This window comes from Protopterus annectens, chromosome 2.part2, assembly GCF_019279795.1.
Source record: "Protopterus annectens isolate FY-2018-M chromosome 2.part2, PAN1.0, whole genome shotgun sequence".
NCBI classification, from domain to species: Eukaryota; Metazoa; Chordata; order Ceratodontiformes; family Protopteridae; genus Protopterus; species Protopterus annectens.
In genome coordinates this window covers 1,061,521,309-1,061,546,901 of record NC_056730.1, presented here as the reverse complement: position 1 = coordinate 1,061,546,901, position 25,593 = coordinate 1,061,521,309, and the positions used below count along the sequence as shown (strand labels likewise).

General features: G+C 41.0%; 1 protein-coding gene across 1 annotated transcript in view; it reads right to left on the bottom strand.

Moving 5' to 3' along the window:
* PCGF3 (polycomb group ring finger 3) overlaps positions 1-25,593 on the bottom strand; it is a 664,227-nt gene that overhangs the window by 82,559 nt on the left and 556,075 nt on the right. Inside the window, exon 7 of the mRNA XM_044064482.1 lies at positions 23,509-23,589. Coding sequence (XP_043920417.1) covers positions 23,509-23,589 — 81 coding nt within the window. The remainder of the gene's footprint in view (positions 1-23,508; positions 23,590-25,593) is intronic.

Genomic DNA, 25,593 nt, shown 5'->3' with positions numbered 1-25,593 from the left:
ATTTTAAGGGATGAGCTGAATGAGAGAGGGTTAAAGTTTACTTTTTTGCGTATTTGACAGTAGATGACATGTTTTGTTTGGTATAGGTGTTTTCTGAGTAGGAATGTTGGGGACTGATCACTGAGGCTGTCTGCGAGGCAGCCTGCTATATATGACAGGGGGCTCTTATTGACTAGTATCCAATCCAGGGTAGTGTTTGTTGGACCTTTTATTTATCCTAGCAGGTGACTGGACTAGCTGGGTGAAGCCATGAAGGTTTATATGATCGGTTGGGTAGTCGCTAGAACAGGATTGCCAGTCAGTGTTGAAGTCACCTAAAATTATAGTTTCTTGGGGGAGATGGGGGGTAGTCCAGCTGAGAAAGTTTTCTAGTGGTGGGATGTTTTGGCCAGGTGGGAAGTAGAATTCTATTATGTTGATGGTTTTATTTTGGTTTATTTTGAGATTGGTAAATATTACTTCTTCCTTACCTAATCGGGGAGCTGCTATGTTTAAGATCTTGATGTTGTTGATGTATTATAGTTATAGCACCTCCTTTCTTGTTTAGTTGGTCTACTCTTAGTATACTGTAACCAGTGGAGAGGATTTGCTCACTGGTGATGTGTGGTTTTAGCCATGTTGTAAGGATCACTACATCAGGGGAGTACAAGTCTATTGTGGCATGGAGTTCATGCACCTTGTTGGCTATACTTCTAATGTTTAGGCTTAGCAGAAGGAGGTCGTTTGGTTTTCTATTGGTTGTGATTTGAGAGAAGTTGCGGTTATTAGTGTGAGTATGAAGGGTGAGGTTGGAGAGTGAGGGGCCAGGATTGGGGTGGATGTCTCCACTGAGTGCCAGTTTAGATATGGATGAGATCATTAGTTTTATCAATTTGTGAATATGCTTGTTTATAAAGGAAGTTCTATGATTGTGCTCTGTGGGTAGTAGGTATGGGGGTAGGGTTGCTATGTTGAGTTGTGGAGTTGGTTTATGTTTAGGTACTGTGGTTGATGGACTATGTGGAGGGTGCATAGGTATGGTTTTCTGCCTGGTGGTAGGGTAGCAGAGTAGGGGTGAGGTATGAGTTGTGGTGTGTGTATTAGTACAGTGGTAGTGGTTTAGTGGGGGAATGGTGGAGGTATGGTAGGATGTGATGTAAGCTAGGAGTGTGCATGTGGTGAGTATAGGTATAGTGTGCTTGTACATGTTAGTAGAGTGGGATGGATAATAGTGGAAAGATGGTGGAGGTAGTGGTGGTATAGAGATGTGGTTGGCTGTTTGAAAGATGGGAGTGGTTACTGTTACCAATAAAGGTAGGACCACTGGGGGCGAGTGAGAATTGGTGGCAGGGAAGGGAGCAAAGCGGGCAAGAAACCTTGTTTGCGAGATCACACACAGCCAGGAGGAAATCAATCAGTGAGTAATGGCTGCTTAGGGCTTTTTGTAGGTGTACAAAGAGTAAAATAAAAGTTAAGGACAGCTTTTGGTATGCAGCCTGTAGGTCTAAGGGCAGAAGGGGGTTCCTAAAGCTACAGAGGTGTCCTTTAGCGGTCAGGGAACCAGGCTGGGCAGCTAGATTCCCACTTGAGGTAATTAGTGTTCCTGGGTAGCGAGCACTTGTAGGTGAAACTAGATTATCACTTTTAGGTGAAACTAGATTAACAGTAGGTCGAAATAAATATGTCCTGCACTTTGTTTCAAGGAGTTGCTCTGAGATTCTTGCTACAATCACAGCAACTTGATCCTGGGTAGTACTGTTAGGTCAGGGTCTCTCAGAGCATATACCTTGCAATTTGTTGGGCAGAGCTAGGAAAAAAAGGGGCGAATATAGATAGGATTAGTAGGATATACTAGGCGAGAAAGGTGCAGAGACTAACAAGAATGAAGATCAGGATGCTCACAATACAATGGATATTAGCAATTCCTTAACAAGCAGTGGCACAGCTAACATGTTAAAGTATAAAGATAAACTGCATCACATTTCCCAGGCAATTTACTAGGAAAAGAGCTTCTAGGGGCCAAAAGCAGTTGCGTATTGCTAAGCATAGGTAACAGGACAAAAAGCGAAGTTGCGAGCAAACTTTTAGAGGTAAAACATAAGCTTTAACATTCACAGCTGTAGAGTACACTTTCCTAATAGGGATCGAGTTAAAACATTTTCATAAGACTGCAGTTGTGGGCAACTTTCTAAAGCAACAGAATCAGCTTTAAAATGCAACTGCTCATAGGAGTGCAGTTGCAGGCAACTTCTAAGGCAACAGTAACAGTTTTAAAATATAACCCGCTCATAAAGCAACAGTATCAGTTATAAAATATAACCACTCCGGAAAACACCATCAGTGTTTAGATTTCATTAATCTAGCTGGTACAGGATAACAGTGCAGTTGCGGGCAGACCTACTGAGATTAACAGTGCTGCAGTCCTTAATTACATCAGCAGGAAGGCTAAATTAGCCAACCTGTAGCAGTCCAGCAGCACTCCCAACAGAGCAGTTACAAGCAATCAATATTACACACATAACAGCACATGTTCATTTAGCTAGGTAAAACAAGCATCAGTACAGACACTACAGTATCAATGGCTATGTGCTCAATCTGAATAGTTAATGAAAACGCCAGTCTTACCAGTAGTGCACGCTACCTCAGGGGATGCCTAGGGGTATGTGTTTTATCAAAATGGCGCCCAAGGTATCGGGGCAGAGATATAATCTAGGTCCGGATATGTGGGGAAGAGGGTGTGTGTGCAGAAACCCTGTTTGCGAGATCACACATAGCCACTGTATGGAAGGTATTGTAAGGCTCCCAGCATTAAATCAGTAGTACCTTAAGTTTTCCTTACTTTGTTTTGCTATGTAGGTACTTTCATCCAGTTGGCCTTGTCTAAAAAAGCACAATAGGATGGGGTTGACTGCATAATGTTTTATTCAATATATGAAAGCCTCGAGGGGGCAAGTGCATGTCATCCATGGTGAAGCAGTGTGGTCTGCTGACCATGTCTTCTCAGGCTAACAAATATTGCACCCCCCTTGAATGACACCACGAGTTACACAAATTATTGACGTCAATTATCTTTTGTTCATATTCAGTTATCATCCTTGGAGAAGGCAGAATGCTGCTCAGTGTTAAGCTCATACCTACCTAGGTCACAGTCCGAGAGCTCCATCATGCCTTTCTTCATATAGTCAAGGGAGGTGCATCTCAAGAGGTTAACACTCAGAGTTACTATGACAGTCTCATAATGGCACTTGTTTAAGGACTTAAGTGCCTGTGTGATATGATGAATCCTAGCAACAGTCAAAAATCTGAGTCACATTTTCAATACTTGGCCTGGCGAGTGTGCATCTGTACATCTCATTATGTCATCTATGACTAGAAATTCAGGTTGTGCAGATGCTTGCCTTATAGACAGGGTGACCTTGCTCACTATGTGAGGTGGTAGGCTATGCCTGTGTTTGCAGGCTTGGAATGCTGCTGAGGGTGCTTAATGCCTTTGTCATGCTTCAGAGGTCTGAAGTTTGGGCAGGCTAAGCTTCAGAATCTTAGCATACAGTGTACTGTGTGTTGTATGCAACTTGTGAAAAGGTGTGCTGCTGTCGGGTAAGCTGCTATCTGCCCTTGCATCAGAGGTGATGGTGTGAAAGCCTTTAACCTCCATTGATAATTAAATATAGCTCTCACTCACAGTGTTATGCCATTTGTATAGAAAAAAAGACATCATGAGACAATTCTTACACTGTCTAAAGATACCCATCTCAATTAGGCTGGCTACAGAAACTGCAGGAGAGTGCTTTCTGTGATTGTCGGACTTAGGGGCTTGTATTAGTTGAGAAAGTAGTATGGTTGTAAACAGAGACTAGAGGGTGGTGATGGTGGTGATGCTTGCTTGTATAGGAGTCTATGGTGACTACTTATAAAGGGATGATTAATTTTCTTGGGCTACGATGGGGACTACTGTAGTCACTGCTGCAAAGCTATCTTACCTGCTCAAAAGGGATGTTTAGTTATTTTTGTGGTTAGGTGGGAGACTACTGCAATTTCTGCTGCAGAGCTGCGTTTATCCATGCTTGGCACAGTTTAAGGCCATGGATTCAGAGCACTGAATTCCATTTGATTCAAGCAAGGCTTCCTAGTACACTACCCACTGTCGATCTCTACAAGCAGTGCTCTAAGCACAGCTCAGTGTAGACTGTAGAAAATAAAATAAGAGAGTAAATAAATTAAAAAAGCCAGAAACTAGAATCAATGGAACGCTGAAAAGAAAGCCTTGCAGAAAATCTAAAGAAAATAATGATGGGGCCAACTGAAAGGCTTGAGTGTGTGTGTGTAAAAAGTAAGTGCTTGCACTTTAATATTACAAGTCAGTAATATTTCGTAAGTGTGTATGGCTAGTGTTGCAACTAAGCTACATTTAAATCCATGCATATGCTCTTAAAGGTGCCACTGTGCTCATGCATGTTTCAGAGAGAGAACTCTGCCATTAGTCTGTTGGTATGTGTACTGGAAGTTGAAAACAAATAGCAAGGGATAACTTATTTCCTGTTCGTGAGAAGTTAATCATATATTGTACAGAAAAAACAGTCAGTGGTACCCTGTATTGCTGCCTACTTTTTCAGACTCCTGGCATGCAATATTTTGTATGTCTATGGATACACCAAATTGGATGAAGAAGTCAGTGTGGTGAAAGGTTTGGAAAGGAGTCCAAAACAGCTGAAAAAGAGGTCTGTAGCAGTGTGCCTTTTATACCACACAAAGGATGACAAAATGTGCAAGTTGATACCAGGATTATTGCTATCGTGAAAGCTCATTTTTAATTCCACAGTTAAACATCACACAGCTATGTTCTAAAACTGAGTGATGCCTAATGATGCCATGGAGTTGGCATGTAATCTTGTATTCAGAATGACAAACATCAGATGAAGTGCTGTGGGTTGGCAGCACTGTGACCTTTTTTTTTGCACCATTTGGGGCTTGTGAGTGCTGAAATGGCTAACTGCAAAATCTGCTCAGCCATTTGTGTGCAATGATTACAGAAAGTACATACAACTTACAGTAAATTAATACCCTGCACATGATTTTTAACTTCATTTGTGTTTAAATAATTTAAATAAATGAAGACTCCTTTTACATTCAAACTGTTTTACAACACACTGAAAAATAATTGTGTTTCCCTTGTTTTTGAAACCACACAATCAGCATTTCACTGTTATCAGCATAACTTCTTTCTGTGCCTGTTTTTAATGTGCAGGTGCAGTCAATAACCATTAGACCTTGTAACCTTATTTTTAACACCCACTGCTCATGCAAGTCTGGTGTACTGTAGGTCTAACTGATGAAATAATACTGCAAAGATCTGCGACATTTTAGCAACACTTCTTTATGTATTCATGTATTATTCTGTAACCTCATGGACAAAGACTTCAATCACCATTCCCCTTCTGCCCTACATCTCAGAATCTCTAATTCTGCTTTTGGCAGATTCAAATCACCATGAGTATTACCCCCTTCCTCCTACCCAACACCTTTATTTTCTGCTCCAGTCTATCATCCTCCTGCTCTCTTGCTGTGTCAGGGAGTGATATCCTGCATCAAGAGAACAGTTCTCACTGCCCTCCTCCACTGTAACCACCAAGGTAATTAACCCAGTTTCTGACAATGACCATACCCCTTGACTGCATTCCTGGTTGTGTGTTCTCCCCTCTCTGACCTCACATTTAATGTCCTCCTTTGCAGAGTGCTACTCTACCCAAGGTCTTCTCTCCTCTGTTATTCCTGAAAAATCTATAAACAAGCACCTCCATGCCCCACTCGCTATTGTCACTGGACAAGGCTTCTGTGACACTGATGGCAGAGAAAGCATTTGACAGAGTAAGCTGGGATTATATGAGTGGGCAATGGAAGCATTTGCATTCCCTGATAAAATAAGATTGGTAAGGAGGATATATGAGGGATTGGAGGCAAAAATTAAAGTGGGTGGATTCCTCTCTGATAATTTCTGTTTGAGCAGAGGAAGCAGGCACTGGTTTCCTCTTTCCCCTTTGTTATTTGAGTTACACTTAGAATCATCTGCAATGAAAATAAGGGACTCAGAAATTCAAGGATATAGTTAGTTCTAGACAAACTGCCCTTGTGGGGCATTTTAAGTCTAGCCAACTACCTTATTTGAGACTCAAACTCTGCACCTTATGTCTATAAGGTAAGCACTTTAACCATTATGCAACCTCCCATTGGTATGGTAGACTTTATTTGCAGATTATATTTTATACCTGATAAAAAAAGAAAAGGACATTTCAGAGTTGTGGAACATTTTGAGACAGCTTCAAAGGATACAAAATTAATGAAGATAAAACAAAGGCAATCACTATAAATTATCTACTCACACACAAAGTGCTTCAGCAATACCCACATTTACGGGGACATGATAAAATGAAGTACTTAAAAGTAGGGACATGATAAAATGAAGTACTTAAAAGTATGGACTGAAAGGAATTCTGTTATGGCTGCTGGGATGTGTGGGAGCAAACTAGACAGGGGACAGTAGGGGGACTGAGAAATTAGAGATCCTGTTTTATGGATATGGGTGGCAAGATGCAGGGTGTTTTTGGTCCCTTTGGTTTTCTACATGGGCCGGGAATATTTATGTGAACCAGAGGAAAAGTTGTGGATAGCGTATGATAGGGGGGTTGAAGGATATTTTGTCTGGGAGGTGGGATAGCAAGAGTTGGGTGGGGTGGGCTGATCCTTTCTGTAGAGTGGGGTGGTTTGGAATTGTCTGGCTTGAGGGGGTATTTTGGAGCTACACAGTTGGGCACCTTCCTGTACATGACACAGGTAGAGGACTGTAGCTCTGGGTGGAGGGAGATGGTGATAAAGCAGGGGGAAGCTCAGAAGGTGGGGAGAAACTGGATCTTTGCATGCAGTTCCTTAGAGAATCTGGTAATGGCTGAAGTATTGTATTCATGAAGTGGCGGAAAGTGTTCTAGGAGCTCAGAAGGCATGGGAGTGGAGATGGGAGGTTCTGCCGCTGGTAATGACTGTGATTGGGGATATAGATGATAAGCAGGAGGGGAAGACAGGGCATTGGGAGCAGGTGATTGGGGAGGGCTGGTAGAATGGGAAGAGGCCAGGAATTTACTTGGACTACAGACTAGCAATTCCCTTCACTATCAAGGATTGATGTTGAGGTATGGGCAGAGACAGCGGAAAGGAGATCCTATGCGAAGGACTGGCACTGGTGGAGTTTTTGGTACAGTCTACAACAGAGGCTGCTGCTGAAGGGATGATTGGTACAGCATATAGAATACTGCATGATGCATGTAGCAATTGGTCAGGGGATGTTGGAGGGGATTGGGAGGAGAGACTGGATGGGTGGTTCCCTAGGAAGCAATGGGGCGATATGTATGTGGCTCCCAGGTATACAACAGAGTCTAGGGGACTTGGGATCTTTGCTTTTAAGTGTTTGCATGGGTATTGTGCCCAAACAGACTCTGGGGAGTTATTCCTTGGGTGGATGGCAGTTGTTGGGGTTTGGTGGGAGGTAACTGGCAACAGGAATTTTAGGAGTCAGGTGGGTTGGCAGATTTTGGAAGCTGCCGGCAAACTGCTGTTGGAAATACCGGGTGAGCAAATTGTATAGCTGGGGAAATTATTTTTTTGAGTTGTGATACAGATTTGGAACTGCCTAGACATAGTGAGTCCTTGAAGAGTCTAACTATGGTGGCGGACAGGGAAGCAATTACTGGAAGGTGGAGATCAGAGTCTGGGACAACTGTACTAGAAGTGGAGAATGTGGTGGCAGAGGTAGGACAACTGGAAATGGGATCTTTGGAAGGGGGTGGGAGCAAATTACATAGAGGAAGGTGGGAATTGTGGGAACAGTACATGCAGAATGATGTTCTGGAGGGGATGAGGTTTAAAAGAAGGCAAGATTTGAATGCAGTATGTAATGTCTGGCTGATAAGGACTGGATAGATAAATGATGTATAATGTTTGCAACTAAAAACATGTTGATATGGTTTGTTCTCATTTACATTAATGTATGACTGCCTACGTCAAAAGTGATAAAGATGTTTCTTGTTTAAAAAAAATGGACATTTTTGGAATAATTCATGCAGAAAAATGGTTTGGAGGAGGAATGAGGTTTAAGAAAAGGCAATAACTGAATAGCTTGTATAATGTTGCTTGGATTGTATGATACATAGCAATATATGTGATGTATAGTACTTGTAAATTTGGACTTGTTGATGTGGTTTGATTTCTTTTGTAGAGTTGTGGGTTTGCCTGATAATTCAATAGAGGTTTTTTTTAAAAAAAAAAAAAAAAACAAGCTTCTGTGACACTAAATGTCCATAGTCCCACTCTAGTGTCACTCCTTGCAGTCATCCCCAACCCAATCATTCTACCTACACTCCTTGCACTGCGTAACACTATCCACAGTTCAAGTCACCACTGTTTTCTACATTTGGCAGTTGTTACAAAGGGTTAAAACTGTGAGCTGCAGTCCCTGTGGTACAGGGTTTAATTCCTTTGGGTCTCATTTACCTACTTGTGACCTTAAGCAAATTATTTAACCAGACATTGCTCCCAGGTCACCCCTGAAGGAGGACTGTCTACCCAGTGGGTTGACCTGGTTAACAAATAGATATTATTTACCTTCTGTTAATGCCTAAACACCTACCCCTCTTGCTTCTGTTACTTTCCTCCTCCATGCCACTCATGTTTGAAGGTACAGTTACTGAGATATTCTTTTACATCCCAGCAGTAATGTCTCTCAAGGATAAGATAAAGCCTAGCACTTGTAAACAGATGGTCTCTCTCTGCCAGTTTATTCCCATGCTCCTTACCAGTTCTAAGCTTGTATCTCTTGTCCACCATCTTATTTACTTTTTAAAGAGCAACTTTGACATTGAAATGACTGAAAAGATTGTTCCCCGTTTAAAATACACTTAGAGCTTTTAGTTCATACAACAGAATTTGACTGCTACTCTTCTTATTAGGAAGCTGAACAGTGGTCACACACAACATAATCTTTTTTATCTGACAAGAAGGCTTTCCTTTACCATTTTTAAGCTGAGATGCAACATTTCAGACACTAGTTTCTCTATAAAACACCAGATAACTCTTTGAAATAAACATACTGAAGTGCCCTCACTACAGGTTAAACGTTTAGTCTTGGAGATCTCTCAGGAAATGTGCACTGCAGTTCTGAATCTGGGATTGTGATACAAATTTTAGAACTGTTGTGAACACTTTTTTCTTTGCAAGTTGGTATTTTTTGATACCAAGACTGTCGACAAACTATATATGGCTTAAATAAGCCATCCAAAAGAGATTACTAATTTAGAAGCAATCCCATGTAAAGCTTACACTATGGGAAGAACAAGAGGTTCCTCGTGCTCTTGTGTATTATTGGTAATGCATAAAAATAAGGATCAGTTGAATAAAGTTTGACATAACACAAACAAAATAATCGTATTCCCCTTTCCAATAGCTCATATAATTCCAAATTATACTATTCCCGTGGCAGTCTGGAAACTGTCTATAATCATTTGAGATTAACAATTTACAACACATATCCAAACAGTTCTGCACATCAGTGAAGACAATGTTGACTCCCTTATCTGCATGTCTAACCACCACCACTTTATCCTTTCAAATACCTTTCAGAGCTTGCTATTTTTTACAGGTTAAGTTAAACTGCAGTTTCATATTCAAAGTCTGCACTACACCAAACTTCATCTTGACTGAAACATTTACTCAAATACACAGTGACAGACTGCTTTAGGACAAATAATCATGTTCGGAGTTTGTAAAGCTACATGGCACGAAGATTTGTATTAGCTAACCACGGATAGGAGTTCACTGCATACTTATATTACACAACAGTATGGCACTGAGTTATGAAACAATCTGGAGAAGAACCTAGGGCAAGTTATGCAGTTAGCCTTTTTGCATTTCTAACCCCATAATTATTTTTTCCTATTTATTATTTTATTATATGTTTTACTTTATTATGTAGCTGATCAACTACTTAGATCTGAACACTACTTAACACAGGGCAAATATTTAAGAGGAGATGCAAGTTCTACATAGTTGATTGGCCTTTGATTACTGGGAAAGTCCGACAAGGCAAAGCCTCTTCTTAGCAGAGGCTGAGGGAGAAAAGCTCCACATTTTTACTTGACGTACGTGTGTATATCTGGTGGAATGAAAAAATATTTGACCCCTTCCTGACTTCCTATTTCTTTGCATGTTTGTCACACTTAAATGTTCCAGATCATCAAATTTAAATATTAGACAAAGATAACCCAAGTAAACACAAAATGCAGTTTTTAAGTGTTGGTTTTATTTAAGGAAAAAAACTATCCAAACCTACATGGTCCTATGTGAAAAAGTAATTGCCCCCCTTGTTAGATCATGAAGTAGCTGTGGTTAATCACATTTTTGGGAAAACTGAGTTCAATTTCACTAGCCCCACCCAGGCCTAATTACTGCCAGACCTGTTGAATCAAGAGATCACTTAAATAGAACCTGTCAGACAAAGTGAAGTAGGCCAAAAGATCCCAAAAAGGAAGACATCATGCCGCGATCTAAAGAATTTCTGGAACAGATGAGAAACAAAGTAATTGACATCTATCAGTTTGGAAAAGGTTACAAAGCCATTTCTAAAGCTTTGGGAGTCCAGCGAACCATGATGAGAGCCATTATCCACAAATGGAGAAAACATGGAACAGTGGTGAACCTTCCCAGGAGTGGCAGGTCTACAAAAATTACCCAAAGAGCGCAGCAGCGACTCATCCAAGAGGTCACAAAAGAACCCAGAACAACATCTAGAGAACTGCAGGCCTCACTTGCCTCAGTTAAGGTCAGTGTTCATGACTCACCATAAGAAAAAGACTGGGCAAAAATGGCATGCACGACAGAGTTCCAAGGCAAAAACCACTGCTGACCAAAAAGAACATAAAGGCTCATCTCACTTTTGCCAACAAACATCTTGATGATCCCCAAGACTTTTGGGAAAATATTCTGTGGACTGGCGAAACTAAAGTTTAACTTTTTTGGAGGTGTGTGTTCCATTACATCTGGTGTAAAAGTAACAGCATTTCAGAAAAAGAACATCATGCCAACAGTCAAACATGGTGGTGGTAGTGTGAAGGTCTGGGGCTGCTTTGCTGCTTCTGGACCTGGACAACTTGCTGTGATTGATGGAACCATGAATTCTGCTCTCTACCAAAAAATCCTGAAGGAGAATGCCTGGCCATCAGTTCGTGACCTCAAGCTGAAGAGAACTTAGGTTCTGCAGCAGGACAATGATCCAAAACACACCAGCAAGTCCACCTCTGAATGGTTTAAAAAAACAAAATGAAGGTTATGGAGTGGCCTAGTCAAAGTCCGGACTTGAATCCAATTGAGATGCTGTGGCATGACCTTAAAGAGGCGGTTCATGCTCGGAAACCCTCCAATATAGCTGAATTAAAACAATTCTGCAAAGAAGAGTGGGCCAAAATTCCTCAACAGCGATGTGAAAGACTCATTGCCAGTTATAGCAAATGCTTGATTGCAGTTGTTGCTGCCAAGGGCGGCACAACCAGTTATTAGGTTTAGGGGCAATTACTTTTTCACATAGGGCCATGTAGGTTTGGATATTTTTTCCTTAATAAATAAAATCATCACTTAAAAACTGCATTTTGTGTTTACTTGTGTTATCTTTGTCTAAAATTTATATTTGTTTGATGATCAGAAACGTGTGACAAACATGCATAAAAAATCGGGAAGTGGCAAATACTTTTCCACTGCACTGTGTGTGTGTGTGTGTATATATATATATATATATATATATATATATATATGTATGTATATAAAGTATACGGTAAAAATGTACAACATAACATTGAGGTATATATAACTGAACATTACCTACATTACACTGTTAACTTAAGATGTTGAGCTCACTTATGTATAGGATATTGACCATTATTTATTAGTATGTGTACACAAACACATATAGACAAATTTTAGTACACAGCAAATTAAGTGCCTGCATACTTTATCTCATAATTAAAATTCACTTGAGATCTGTAACCACAAGATTTTTTTAAATTTCTTTGGTATGACTTTGCAAGAAGGGGACTCAGTAATGGGGTTGGCACAACTGCAGGACTTTCGTTGTTATTTTAAATTGTAGATGCAATAAAATTTTGAATTGAAAATGGGGCATAATGAGGTTGATACAACAGCAGGACCACTTTGTCTGTGCATGAACTTTAGAAGGAAAACTGAGTCAGTACAAGGGCAGGACCATTTTCTTTATAGGTTTGTTTTCACTTGTATTTAAAATTAAGTTGGATGGGATTTTTCTAGGATTGAGTTTTACAGTTTAGCAATGTATACAACTACAGAGCTCTTTCACACTCACAAGGCCAATTCTTTCCTGGTTGGGAATTCCCAATGAGCCCAACCATTCACATAGAGAATTAGTTGGGTAGGGAGCAGGCCAGCTTTACTGGTCCTGCAGTGTATCCTATCCTCTCTCCCAGTAAGGCACCTCTCTCCTGCTGCTGCTCTTCAGAGCTCTGCTTTAGCTGTCCTCTAAGGGTTCTCTCTCAGCTCACAGTGCAGAATGCACATTACAGCAGCATGTTCTCAGACTGACTCAAGGTCCAGTAGGTGTCACCAATGCGGCGAGTCACAGCCACCACTCCAACACCAACACAATGGGAGAGCAGGCAGCAGCCACTCACTCCCATCTTCCCTTGCCAGCTCTTACAGGTGCCTGAGCCACTATTCAAACCAAGTGGCAATGACTTTTAGGCGTTCTGAGTGAGAAACAGGTGGTGTAGGTGGTTAAGAAAGCACAATTCTCGGAGTGCATTCCAGTTTAATAAATGGCTTGTGTAAAGGCATTTTTCCTGGTATACAGAGGACATTATGGGCTTTCAAGGTGAATTTCTTGGCATCTGTGTCTCACATACACAATAAGCAGGTTATGACTAGCAGCCCAATCATAATCCTTTATATTAATCAAAGCATGAGGTAACCTATAAGTCTGATTATTACCTTTGTTTAGTGCTACTTCTACTTCTGAAATGTATGTTGAGATGTCATTAATGTTTGCTGTTCCCTTAGAGCCCAGGTTGTGGCTGAAAATGGTCAATCAGCCAAGCCAATCAACCCGGTTATCAAACTGCAACAAACAAATAATAAATAAGAAAATCCAGGTAATGTTAGCATTATGGCATACAGTGAGAATATATGAATTATACATAGTTGCAGCAAGGTGAACACAGCATAGTTATACGACTTTTTTGAAAAATCAAGACAATACAAGATTAACTGGTGCAACACAAACATTTAAGTACACAAAACAATGCAAAAGTAAAACAACTGATATTCCCTATCAGTGCATGAAAGTACAAAGAAGTGAGAACACAGAAAAAGGGAATATCCCTGGCACAGTGAATAATAACAGTAATGTAGGAGGGATAAAATACAAACAAATGCAAAATATACATCAAATTATATTTGAACATGTATGTAAGGGAATTTGAACTTGAATCTTGTACCCAATTGTGCTTCCTTACTTGCTTTGCGGTTGAACAAAAATGACAGTAAATACATAAGTATTTAAAAATACAAGATGGAAAAACTTGGGGTATGGCACTTTTGAAATTTGCTTTTTATGTTAACTGCTGTCTCAGTAGGGAATGACCACATTAATGAGCCTGACAACTAAAGCCCTTTCAGCAATTTGAGGTCTCTGGGAACACATTATGCTGTTTCAATCTAAACCACTGACAATTTTTTAAAATAAAAATATAAAGACCTGAAAGTGCTGAAATATATTATTTTTAGCTACACTGAGCAAAAACACACCAGCCTTGGAGATCTCTATGTATAGATAACTAGCGTACAAACGCACACAGTTGCTGCATGTATGCAAAACTGGACAAGACTTAAAAGATTTTAGTAAGCAACGGAGACCAAAGGTTTCAGGCACACATACCTTTACCTTAAGTACGTCACAGTTTCCTATCATTACAGACTGTCAGATGACTGCGTGGTACAGGATGCATAATGCTGCACTTTAATCTTGCTACTGTTCTTAGGGGATATGAAAGGACACCTGTTCAGTGTGACAACTGAACTGTGTGCGTTCAGCTTGAACTGACAAAATTACAAGGGCGACTGTGCATGTCAGATTTTGCTTTTGCTGTCAAAACCAGATAATACAAACTGTGTTGATATACATAAAATAAAAATAATAAAAACAAGCATAAAATGAAGTTCAACACAACCGCCTACATTTACATAAAATCAGACAACAGAGCAGGTATAATAATGGACAAACACTTTCTACAAATGTAACAGTTTGGTCTAAATGCCAAACAATATGAAATTATCTTTTTAATATGTCCCATACAATTGCATTTTAAAATGTAACAGTTTACCGATTTGTCTGGTTTACAAAAAAAAAAAAAAAAGATGAAAATTTGAGGCTTTTGTAATAAAGAGTAAACAAAGCACACAGTGAAAGCTAGTCTGTCTATCAGGAAGACTAACAGCACCAGCAGAAGCAGACTTATCTTTGTAGCCTGTTTTTGGCACTGAGGGATGAAGCCCTTACAATGACCCATAAGATTCTGGTTCAGTTAGTGGCCCAAAGATGAGGACGGGAGAGGAGTGTTGAGGTTAAGCCCACTCACCTCTTCCTGGAGTGTGGCAGTAAGGTGCAAGTCTCAGGATGAGGATCCCAAACAAAGCAGCTCCTGTGGAGACCAAGACCTGCATGGACACATCTGGCTTACAAAGGAGGAGAGCTATCAAGGGGTTATTGTCACCTGCTATGTCTATCCTTTGGGAATATTAACTAGATGTATATGCAGACAAAGGGATAAGCAGGAAAAATTCCCTAATGGCAGTCTATGTGACAGCTAAATTGCAATCTACTCTCACTTACAAGGAATGAAAGGGCACACCTGATATGACAAGTGATTCTAGAAATCAGTATTATGATTCATGACTTACCACTTGTCTTAGGTAGACTAGAGGTCACACACAAAAGGTCAGGGTCTATGTCTTGGTGTCAGAGTCTGATATGACCCCCCCCCCCCATCAAGTAACCCACTAGAACAGGTTTTCCAAAAATAAGATTAGGACTAGAATCGCTCAGGACATGCTTCTATTATTAAGCTTCAATTAATTATAGTGTGTACTCTATTGAATTATCTCTGCAGCCTGCAGCAGTGCAGTAAAATCTACATATATGGGTCTACGTCACAAGCACAAAAGACCACATTACTGAAGACAAAAAGGCCAAGACAAAAACTCCAAAACTTCATTTAAACAAATAACTAAATACCCGACACATTTCAGGAGTCGGCCGATCGGCACTTGCGAACTGCTTCTGGCACCGCACGGCAAGAAAGACTGATGTAATGGCATCGGCTGCATGTTTTATACCCCTGACGTCATGGAAGAAGGGACAGCAACCGAAGGAGGACCCAAGACTTTGTTAATCAGGCCGACTGAGGGCAACCTGCCTGCAGATTACCCAACTGTAATGACTGCAACAGTGAAACACAAAGAACATCCACCGAGCCAACAACTGACAGAAAATAAACCCCACAATCTCCAACCCACCCAGGTTGGGGGCTACACCCCCCCTAACTAAATATACTAACTCCAGGATTGCACTGCAATGGGGGAAAAGGATAAATTTCCCCTTGTTGGCCAACTGATTACTTACCACTGGAAACATGTCGGGTATGTGGTCGTTCATTTAAATGAAGTTTTGGAGTTATCGTCTCAACTTTTTCATCTTCGTCTTCAGTAATGTGGTCTTTCGTATTTGTGAAGTAGACCCATATACTGTGCTTAGACAGCATCCCTGTGAACACTAAGAACACAGTGGAAAACACTTACTGGCACCGATAATCACAGATATGGAAAGTAAGCAGCAATTCTGATCACTGCCATTAGAAATTCATGAAAAGAAGACCCTGAAGGAGAACAGCATTATGTCATCTTCTAAAAGAATAAATTTTTTAACTTTGCTTTTTTTTTTCCAGCAGGCACGTTTGTCAGACATTTAGCACAGAAAAATACGGCTAGGCGCGCTTTCCTGAAATGCAGGGTTTGATTCCCTCAACCTTTGTCTGGTGTGCGACTCTGACCAAGTCAGTACACCAAACAGTGCTCAAGGGCTGCTCTTCAAAACAGACGTGTCCAGTGGGCTGTCCCAGGCTGTTAGCAAATGCATTACACATTCTGTCTTTTGAATTTCCGCACCCTTCACATAGCCACTTAGTGCTTCGTTATATGTTATTTGACTATGAATCCCAGTAGATCTCCTGTAGTTTAATGGGTTGCCAGATGCCTTTTCAATAAATGTGAATTTATTAAAGGGAAGAGAAGTTTACTGTTCCTCATGTTAAGTCTGTCTTTATTTTGAGAATGTGTTTTTTTTTAGCAAATGGCTGTAGGTGCTTTTGCTGTAAAATCTGAAAAAAGAGGTTGTGTACTCAGCATAATGTTCCATGTGTGTTGTCCATCTTTGCCTTCATTTTTACTAGGTTGGGTTCGGATCCGCCTTTATATCAAAGCTCGAAGTGTTCTACCAGCTCGTGGCTAAACCCTATCCCAGCATGCCCCAGAAAACCTCCCCAGAACTTGTTTGCAGTTACAATAGTAGTATGAAAATAATCACAGTTGAATAACTCAGAGTGCAATGAAGAAGGCCAGAGAATAATGGTATCCAATCGTACCAACTCGGTCTTCCATGAGTAAAAATGGCTGGGGGGAAGGAGGGTGGGATCTAAAAATAAAGGCAAAGATGGACAACACACATGGAAAATTATGGGGAGTACATAACTTATTTATGTGGTGTCCTATCTTGCCTTCATTCTTACTAGGATGGGTCAGCATCCCTAGCACCATCTTTCTTGGGTGGCTCAAGGGAGAATATTCTTCAGAATCGTGGAACCAAAAGTGGCCCTGTTCCTAGAGTCCAAATCGACTTTGTAATGAGTGATAAAGGTATATGATCTTACCCATGTTGCCACAGCATCAATTGGTAGTTTAGCCAGAAAGGTGGAGGGGGTTGCAATGGCTCCAGTACAGTGGGCTTTAACTCTTTTGGGAAGATCTGTTTTGTGACTTATAGATGAAAGTTATGCAATCTAAAAGCCATTTTGACAGTGTCACCTTACAGGCTGAAGTACCTTGCTTTGAATCTGAAAAAGAGATGAATAGCTGGTCAGATTTTCTGAAGTCCTTAGTCCTGTGCAAGTAGAAACCTGTCTATGCACATCCAGTTGATGTAACATGTACTCTGCCTTATTCTCGTAACTTGGGTATAAGGCCGTCAGCTCTATAGATTGGTTCAAATTTGATTCCGAACATACTTTTGGCAAAAGTTTGTAAGGACTCCCTACCTCTATGGAAAAGTACGTAGGGGGGCCTCATTGACAAGGCTTGTAGCTCTGACATCCTCCTAGCAGAAGTAATTGCTATCAAGAGAATAGTTTTCCATGTCAAAAACTTGAGTTCGCAAGATGATGCTGGCTCAAAAGGGGAAAATAAACAAGATAGGACGAAATTTAAGTCCCATGGTGCTGAGGGGTCTCTGATACGTGGTCGTAATAATAAAGTACCTTTAAGAAATGCTCTGCATAGTCTATGAGACATAATGTCGAGGCCAGATACACCTAGATGAAAAGTGGAGATCGCTGCTAGTAGAACTCTAATGGTAGCTGCAGCTGCACCCTGGTTGAATAAGTTTGCTAGGAATTCTAGGACAGAATTGACTGGGGCAGAAAAGGGGTCAATGTGGTAATGTGAAGCCCATAATGAGAATCTTTTCCATTTGCTTCTATATGTCTTTCTTGTTGAAGCCTTATGGGAAGAAATTACAATGTGTTTAACTGATGGAGAGGTTGGGAAACCTGGCTATTATTGGAACTGGAGCAGCCAAGCTGTCAATTGTAGGGTGGAGTGTTCCTGACTCATGAGTCAAAAGGTCTGGAATTGGGTCCAGAATCCAAGGTTCCTCCCAAAGATGAGGCCACAGGAAGGAGAACCAGATCTGACGAGGCCAGTATGGGGCGAAGAGTATCAAGTCCCTTCCCAAACAACTGGCTTTCTGAAGTACTTTGGGTATTAGTGAAAAGGGAGGAAAAGCATAGAGGAGACCTGAGGGCCAATCATGAACAAGTGCATCCCTTGGTGACTCCCCCAGAGGGGGAATAAGGGCAAAGTAGCTGCTGCATTTGGCATTCATGGATGTCACAAAAAGGTCGCAGCAAGGCTGGCCCCATTTTCAGAAAATGTTTTCCGTTACTTCCTGTTTTAGGGACAACTCGTGAGGCATCTGATTCGGTCTGCTGAGTCTGTCTGCTATCATGCTGAATTTCCCCAGGATGTGCTATCAGAAAACTTTGGGAGGAGGTTGCCCACTGCCATACTCTCAGGGCCTTTCGACAAAGGGGGTAAGATCTGGTTCCTCCTTGTTTGTTTATGTACCATACAACAGACATGTTGTCTGTCCAAATTGCAATAGTTCCCAGCAGAACAGAGTCTTGGAATGCTTGCAATGCTAGAAACACCACTCTCATCTCAAGGACATTGATGTGCAAATGGGTCTCGTGATCCTGCCAGGTGCCTTGGACTATCTTTCCCAGATAATGCCCCCCCCCCTATCTGAGAAGCATCCATGGTCACTGTGGCCATTGGTTGGGGAAGTACAAATGGTCGACCTAGAGTCACATGAGTGGAATAAAGCCACCAACGAGGGTCCTTTTTGCAAGTTTCCATTATTATTATTTTGTCGGACATCGGCAATTCCTGCATCGACCAGTACAGTAGCCACTGGAGAATTCTCATGTGTAGACATGCTAAGGGGATCAGAGTTATTACTGCTGCCATGACCCCTAAGACTAAGGACTATCCTTGCTTGAGCCTTTTTCTTCGTGAGAAGACTGAAAATCTGACATCGTACAACTTGAACTCTTTCTGGAGGAAGTCTGGCCATCATGTTTGTTGAATCCAATTCTGTTCCTATAAATACGAAATGCTGAGAAGGCAGCAAGGCAGATTTCTTATAGTTTATCATAATTCCTAGGTGACAGCAGAGATGCAAGGTGGTGTCTCTTGCTTTTATTAGTAGATGCTCGATGGTGGTGGCTAGGAGCCAGTCGTCTAAATATGGAAACGCCCAGAATCCTAGGCATCTCAAGTGAGCCGCGACTACTGTCATACATTTGGTGAACACACTGGGGGGTGTAGTGAGGCCAAAAGGCAGAGCTCGAAACTGGTAATGACTGGCTCCCACCCAAAAGCACAGGTGCCTCCTGGATTGCCTGTCCATTTTTATGTGGTAGTACACTTCCTGGAGGTCTATGGAGCATATCTAATCGTCTTGTCCCAGAAAAGGGAGCATTGACTGCAGTGTTATCATGTGGAACTTGCACTTTCTTACTCATTTGTTTAAGCTGCTGAGATACAGAATTGGTCTCCAGTCCTCTGTTTTTGTTGGAACTAAAAAGAATCTTGAGTAAGTTCCGGATCCTATTTGGTCTGCGGGAACTGTTTGGATGACTCGTCTAGCAACTTTTGAATTTCTAATGTTGCCTGTTCCCTTTGACTGGGTGGAATGTCTAGGATCTTTTTTATATTTGGGACAGGGAAGGAAAAGGGTATGTAGTAACCTCTGAATATGATGCTTTGTACCCATTTGTCTTTTATTTGTTGCCAAGCTTCTGGGTACAAAGATAAGTGGCCCCTGACTGCCTCCAGTGATGGACAGGTGGGCCTCCTTTCAGGAGCGCTGAAAGGGCTGAACAAAGAAAGATTTTCTGTAGCCCTGATTCTGCGGACCCCCTCTGCTGTGTGACTGGCATCTTCCATTACTACTTCCCCCTCTGCCCCTAGGGGAAGATTCACCACATGTCCTGGAAAGCTCTCGGAGAATTTCTGAACCACATTTTTTCACTTCCTTTCTGACCTTTGGGGATAAGGTCTGGTAGGCAGGGAAAAATGGATTTCTATGGCAGTGTGTATTTCCTTCTTACTCACACTTGTTTAGTGTGTCCTTGACTTTGGGTCTGAACAGTGATGAGCCATCGAATAGGGCATTCACAAAGGAAGATTTAAAGGGCTCCGTGGAGTCACACAAGTGCATCCAAGAATGTCTCCGTAGGGAAATTCCTGAACCTGCTGCTCTAACTTGCTGCATAAGAAATCAGTCTCATGGAGGAGTTGACAACTGAGTTTAAGGTAGAGAACTGGAAGGAAACTATCTGAAACCCCCTTCAGCTACTGAACATTGGACAGTACCTCTTAGCCCTTTCAGGAGGTCTCTCTGTAATCTAGTAAAATGGGTAATGTAATTCAGAGATCTGAGGGCAAAAGTCTCTGAAGAAAAAATGCGCTTTCCATATCTGTCCATTGCATGAGAATTCTTGTTTAGTGGATGAACAGAAAAAGATGTCTCAGAGTTCCTTCTTGGTGGCTGCCACTACCACCATAGCATATACTGGGACACCCTTAGTTAAAAATGTTTTGTCTGATGGGGGTGTGATAAACTTATTTGGCCTCCTAATAACAGGTTCCACTGAAGCTGGAGACTCCCACATCTTCAGAGAAACTAGGTCCATAAGTTTGTCGAAAGGTGGAGACACCCAAGTGGAGGAAGAGTGATATCCAAAGGCCTTCAGGTATATGAACTCCTCTGTTAAAGGATTAGTGGACTTCCAGCCACCTCTCTGTTTCAGGATTTCCAAGATGTCTCTGAAGGACACATCATCAGAAGGTGACCGTGGGGACCCTTCAGCTTTGAGGTCCGTATCAGAAGTGATGAACTCCTCTGGGGAGTCTAAATGCTTCCTCTTGCATAATCTCTTCTGAGGATCCTCTTCAGAGGGGTACCCTGGAGAGGTTTCAGAAGTGTAGGGGGTGCCTTGTGGGGTATCCTGAGACCTAGGATATCTGCGTCCCTGTGGATGCAAGGTATATAGAGGCAGATAATGGTGCTTTTGGGGATATAACATCTGGAGATGACAGCGGAACTGTGTAGATAGTACTCTCTTCACCACCTCAAAAGCCCCCGTCCCTGATCAGAGGATATCCCTGGATCCGAAGTTGAGGGAACCCCCAGAATCAAGGACAAATGGCTGAAGGCTGAGGTAGGAGCCAAGTTCACCTGAGCCAATGCCCTGACAGGCAAGGTCAGATCTGACAGCTGTCCGATCTGACTAGCCTCCTCAGACAGACTGGAGACCGTCGGCTCCTACACTCCTTGAGCTCCGTTGGAGTAGAGGATGTCAGAGCAATAGTCGGATCCGAAGATCCTGTTATAGGTTTTGGGTCTGATGGTTCCACTAATAACAGCTCAGGACATTCTGACTCCGAAGTCTGAGGTCGGATTGGAGGAGAAATTGGAGCAGAAGGGGAGGATGTGGTCAGATCTGAAGCCCTCAGGGGCTGGATCCGATAACAGTGCTGACCAAATTGGTGTCCTTACCACTCGACCCACATCATCATTAGACAGACTCCTGGAAGATTGAGTTGAGGGGGCTGGAGACTTGGAATGTTGTAATATTGGTTATCTTAGAGTAGATGAGAATGGCTCCAAGACTGGGGACCAGCTCTGCAACTCAAACTATACCGGCACCAAGACAGATGGTGTCGGAGCTGTAGATTTCTCAGATTCGATGGGCTTAGGATCCGGTGTCAAAATTTTGGCAACCTTTTCTGATGGCTCAGACAGAGCACTAGAAGAGGAAGATCTCTTCCCAGACTTGTCTGTTTTTGAAGTTGGAGATTCATCAGTTAACCCAGACCTTCTTGTATAGCCTCTGAGAAGGGGGTTTTCAACAGTCCTCTCAGTATCAATTTGTTTTTCCTCTTCAAAAGAGCTCTGTGATTAAAAGAATGACAAATGGAGCAAGACTCCTGGAGATGGACAGCTCCTAGGCAATAGACAAAATTGTGTGTTTATCAGTTAAGGACATTTGCTGCCCACACTTTTTGAAACCTAACAGTTTTGAATCCTTAGAAGACATCCCGACAGAGAAGAGGGATAGTGACAGAGGAAAATTAGCTAGAGAAGTTTTTTTTTTTTTTTTGTTTTTTTAAACAGGAAAAACTTTAAATAGCAAGAAACTTTACCAGGAAAACAGTTATAGAGGATTAAAGGAGGGCACAGCCCTCTAACTTAAATGGGCTATGCCCAGGAGCCGGAAAGAGAAAGAGATGGCCCTCTAACTTAAATGGGCTAAGGAGAAGGCAGTTCTCTAACTTAAACAAACAGTCTTTAATAGGGTTCCTGGAAGAGAAACAAGAAGAATATGAGCCCTCTAACTTAAACGGGCTATTTAACTCTTAAGGTAGAAGCCAGGAGAGGGGGAACAAGGCCTAGATGGAAGATGACAGCCAACAGCAGAAAGAAAAAATAGCCACAAAAAGCAGAAACAAACTATCGAGCAGAAAAACTAACTATTTTAGTTAAACAGTGAAGAATAAGCAATTGGTAACAGTAGAGATTATAATAGAGAGTATACTTAGCCAGAGCCAGTAGAATGAGCACCCGAACTTGTTTAGCAGCAAACGAGATCTGGGGAGGTTTCCTGGTGCATGCCAGGATAGGGTTTAGTCACGAGCTGATAGAAGACCTCAAGCGTGGATATAAAGGCCAAGTCGGATCAGAGGATCGGATCCAAACCCATCCTAGTAAGGAATGAAGGTGAGACAGAACAACACATTAAATGTTTTACATTAAATCCAAATCTCTGTAACCATGATAAAAGTAAAAAAGAAAATATTACGCACACTGACACACATAACAGTGTCTCATGGTAATTGAGAAGAGACGGTCAACTAATGGGATATTGGTATGGCTGGGGGGGGGGGTGCTGCTATTACTCTTCCTAGGGCCCAATTTGACAAAGATCTGGCTCAGGGTGCTCTATCTCAGTTAAACACAAATAAATAAACTATCATCCATACACGTGCACATGCTTAATTTCACAGGTCTATTATGTGACTGAAAGTCATTAGTGTTGCATCATTAGATACTGAAAGGTTCAGTCTGATATGAAAATAAGCTATCTTCACTTAGAACAACATACCTAAATGTCATTGGTGTAACATTATTAGACACACACAGGACCAGTCTGACATGAGGATGAAAAGTAAAATATCTTCACTTAGAATGACATACTAGCTAAAATAATGATCCACTATGGTACAAGACTGACCACTACCTGTAATGTAGAAAAGTACATCTGCAGTAATATACACTGAACAAAACACATCACATGCCATACACTCAAGTGCACAGTTTGATATTAGACGCTGTTTAACACTATTTGCTTCTATGATCTAATACTAGAGTAGCAGAAGCATCTCCAAGCCAAGACTGTGTCTTCCTGATTTTGCTTTGGAAAAAGATGAGGATGGACCAAAGCTATTAAAGTTACATTTGTCAAAAAATAAAACAGATAACATTTACAAGCATACAAATAAATAGATGCTTACCTTAAATCTCCATCTTGTGACAACTACAAATTTAAGTGTGTGGTCTTTTCCCAAAATTTCTTCATTGCATAAAATGTCCAACTATTATGAAAAAAAGTATGTGTTATTTTTTCCTAGACAGCTATAACAGTATTCTTATTAAAATGAATGGTCACAATGCTGCATGAAGAAAAATACTGAAACAGCAAGGATTTAAAAAAAAAATGACATCACAGTGAAATTAAAGTAGCTGCTAAACCATCTCTGAAGGTCTACAATGAGAGTGCCAAAACATTTACACAAGACATAGCAACTGATTATTAAAATGCATGCATTCACATTTCACAAAGTACACTGCCTGCTCAATGACAAAACTTAAGGACACATAAATGTGTGCCTCAGAACAATGAAAACTGAAGCATGATCATCAAATCTTGCTGTAATCCTGTTTAAAACATTTTTCTATCCCCTGCACCACTTCCCTCTACTTCTCATACTAACTCCATGACTGGTGTAGCTCAGAGTAAGGGGACTACTCCAATGTACAGCAATTTCAACCTCGGCACATACACCATATGTGCTCACTTCAGTTATCACAGTCCTCAACATACATCATTTGCTTCCTAGTAAATAGAAGCCATACATTCAAAAAGTACTGTAAATAACACTTGTCTAATTACATAACCAAAGTTAGGGACTCAGACCGGCTGTTTCTATGTTTCACAGTGGACTTGAAATGGCTTTTGTCACACAAACATGTACAATACATCATGACAGACCTAACAGTGGTTTCAAAGTGGAAAAAATGCAGCTTTGATGCTTATCAAATGAGTAAACCTTGGATAATTATGGAAAAAAAGTTTTAGAATAAATTTCGCCATGGAAGTCACTGGCATCAGGTTATACTAACAGTTTGGCCGCAGCAACCAATGTCAGCATACCATCCAAGGCCTTGTCAGGAGTGGGAACAATGGCAGACATCACAGAAGGTACAAAACAATCCTCACTCAATGTTTCATTCTCTGCACAATTCTTTCTCCTAGACATAATTCGACTAAGAATCCCAGCAGGCCTCTTGTACTTTAATGGGTTGCCAGATGCTTTTTCAATAAATATAGGTTTAAGGGGAAAAGAAGGTTACTGCTGCATTTCTTTCTTGAGGAAATTCAGACATGTTACTTAGCAAGACATATCAGCTGGTATGGTGTCATATGTAGTCTCTAATTGAAACACAGGTGCTAAAAGTATGTACCAATGATGATGCCTAACCAGGACTTCATTTATTTATTAACAGTTAACCAAAAAGTCCATCTGGGTAAAAATACCCATTTTCAAAGGAGACCTGGGAAGAAAAGCTCCAGAATTATCACAGGATAAAAGCATTAAAGTACAGCAATTAATCAAAAGTACATATGCTATTCAAACTAAAAGAAAAATTATGTAGACAATTTTTGAAACAAAAAGGTAGATTACAAGTTATGGTAAGTGCAAGAAAATATTACACGTAGAAGACAGCTAGTAGAGAATTAGTAAAAGCAGATGGTAGGTGATATATGATTCAAAGACACTGAATAGGACAGTAACAGTAGGAACTGCTTGTCACATAGGTACTAATGTGAAGTTGGAGAAGATTCTGGAGGAAGACAAAGAATAGAGAAACAAGTATAAACATAGTATGAAGTTAAGAGACAGGGGAAAAGTAGAAAGAGGAAAATAGAGGAGGGGTGAGAAAAAGAAGAAAAATATAGATATGTATGAGAAGGACTGGAGATGATACAAGGTAGGAGAGAAGTTAGAGAAAGGGGATATAGAAAAGGCATAAAAAGCATAAATATAGGAGGTTAGTCTACATAGGGGAAGAGCTTGGGTATCTTTTTAGCTAGCAAGAAGAGTGACAGGGACATTAAATGAAATATACAGGAGATTAACCAGGTGTAGTACAAGTACATAGCCATGACTTGGTGAGAGATTATTTGAGTGTAGACTTGAATAAATAGATGCTAGAGCTAAAACTGATTATATCTGGGATAGAATTCTACAATCTGGCTACATGGTGTGAGTACAGACTTTGTCCAATACGTTTTTTTTTTTAAGTTTATAAATTTC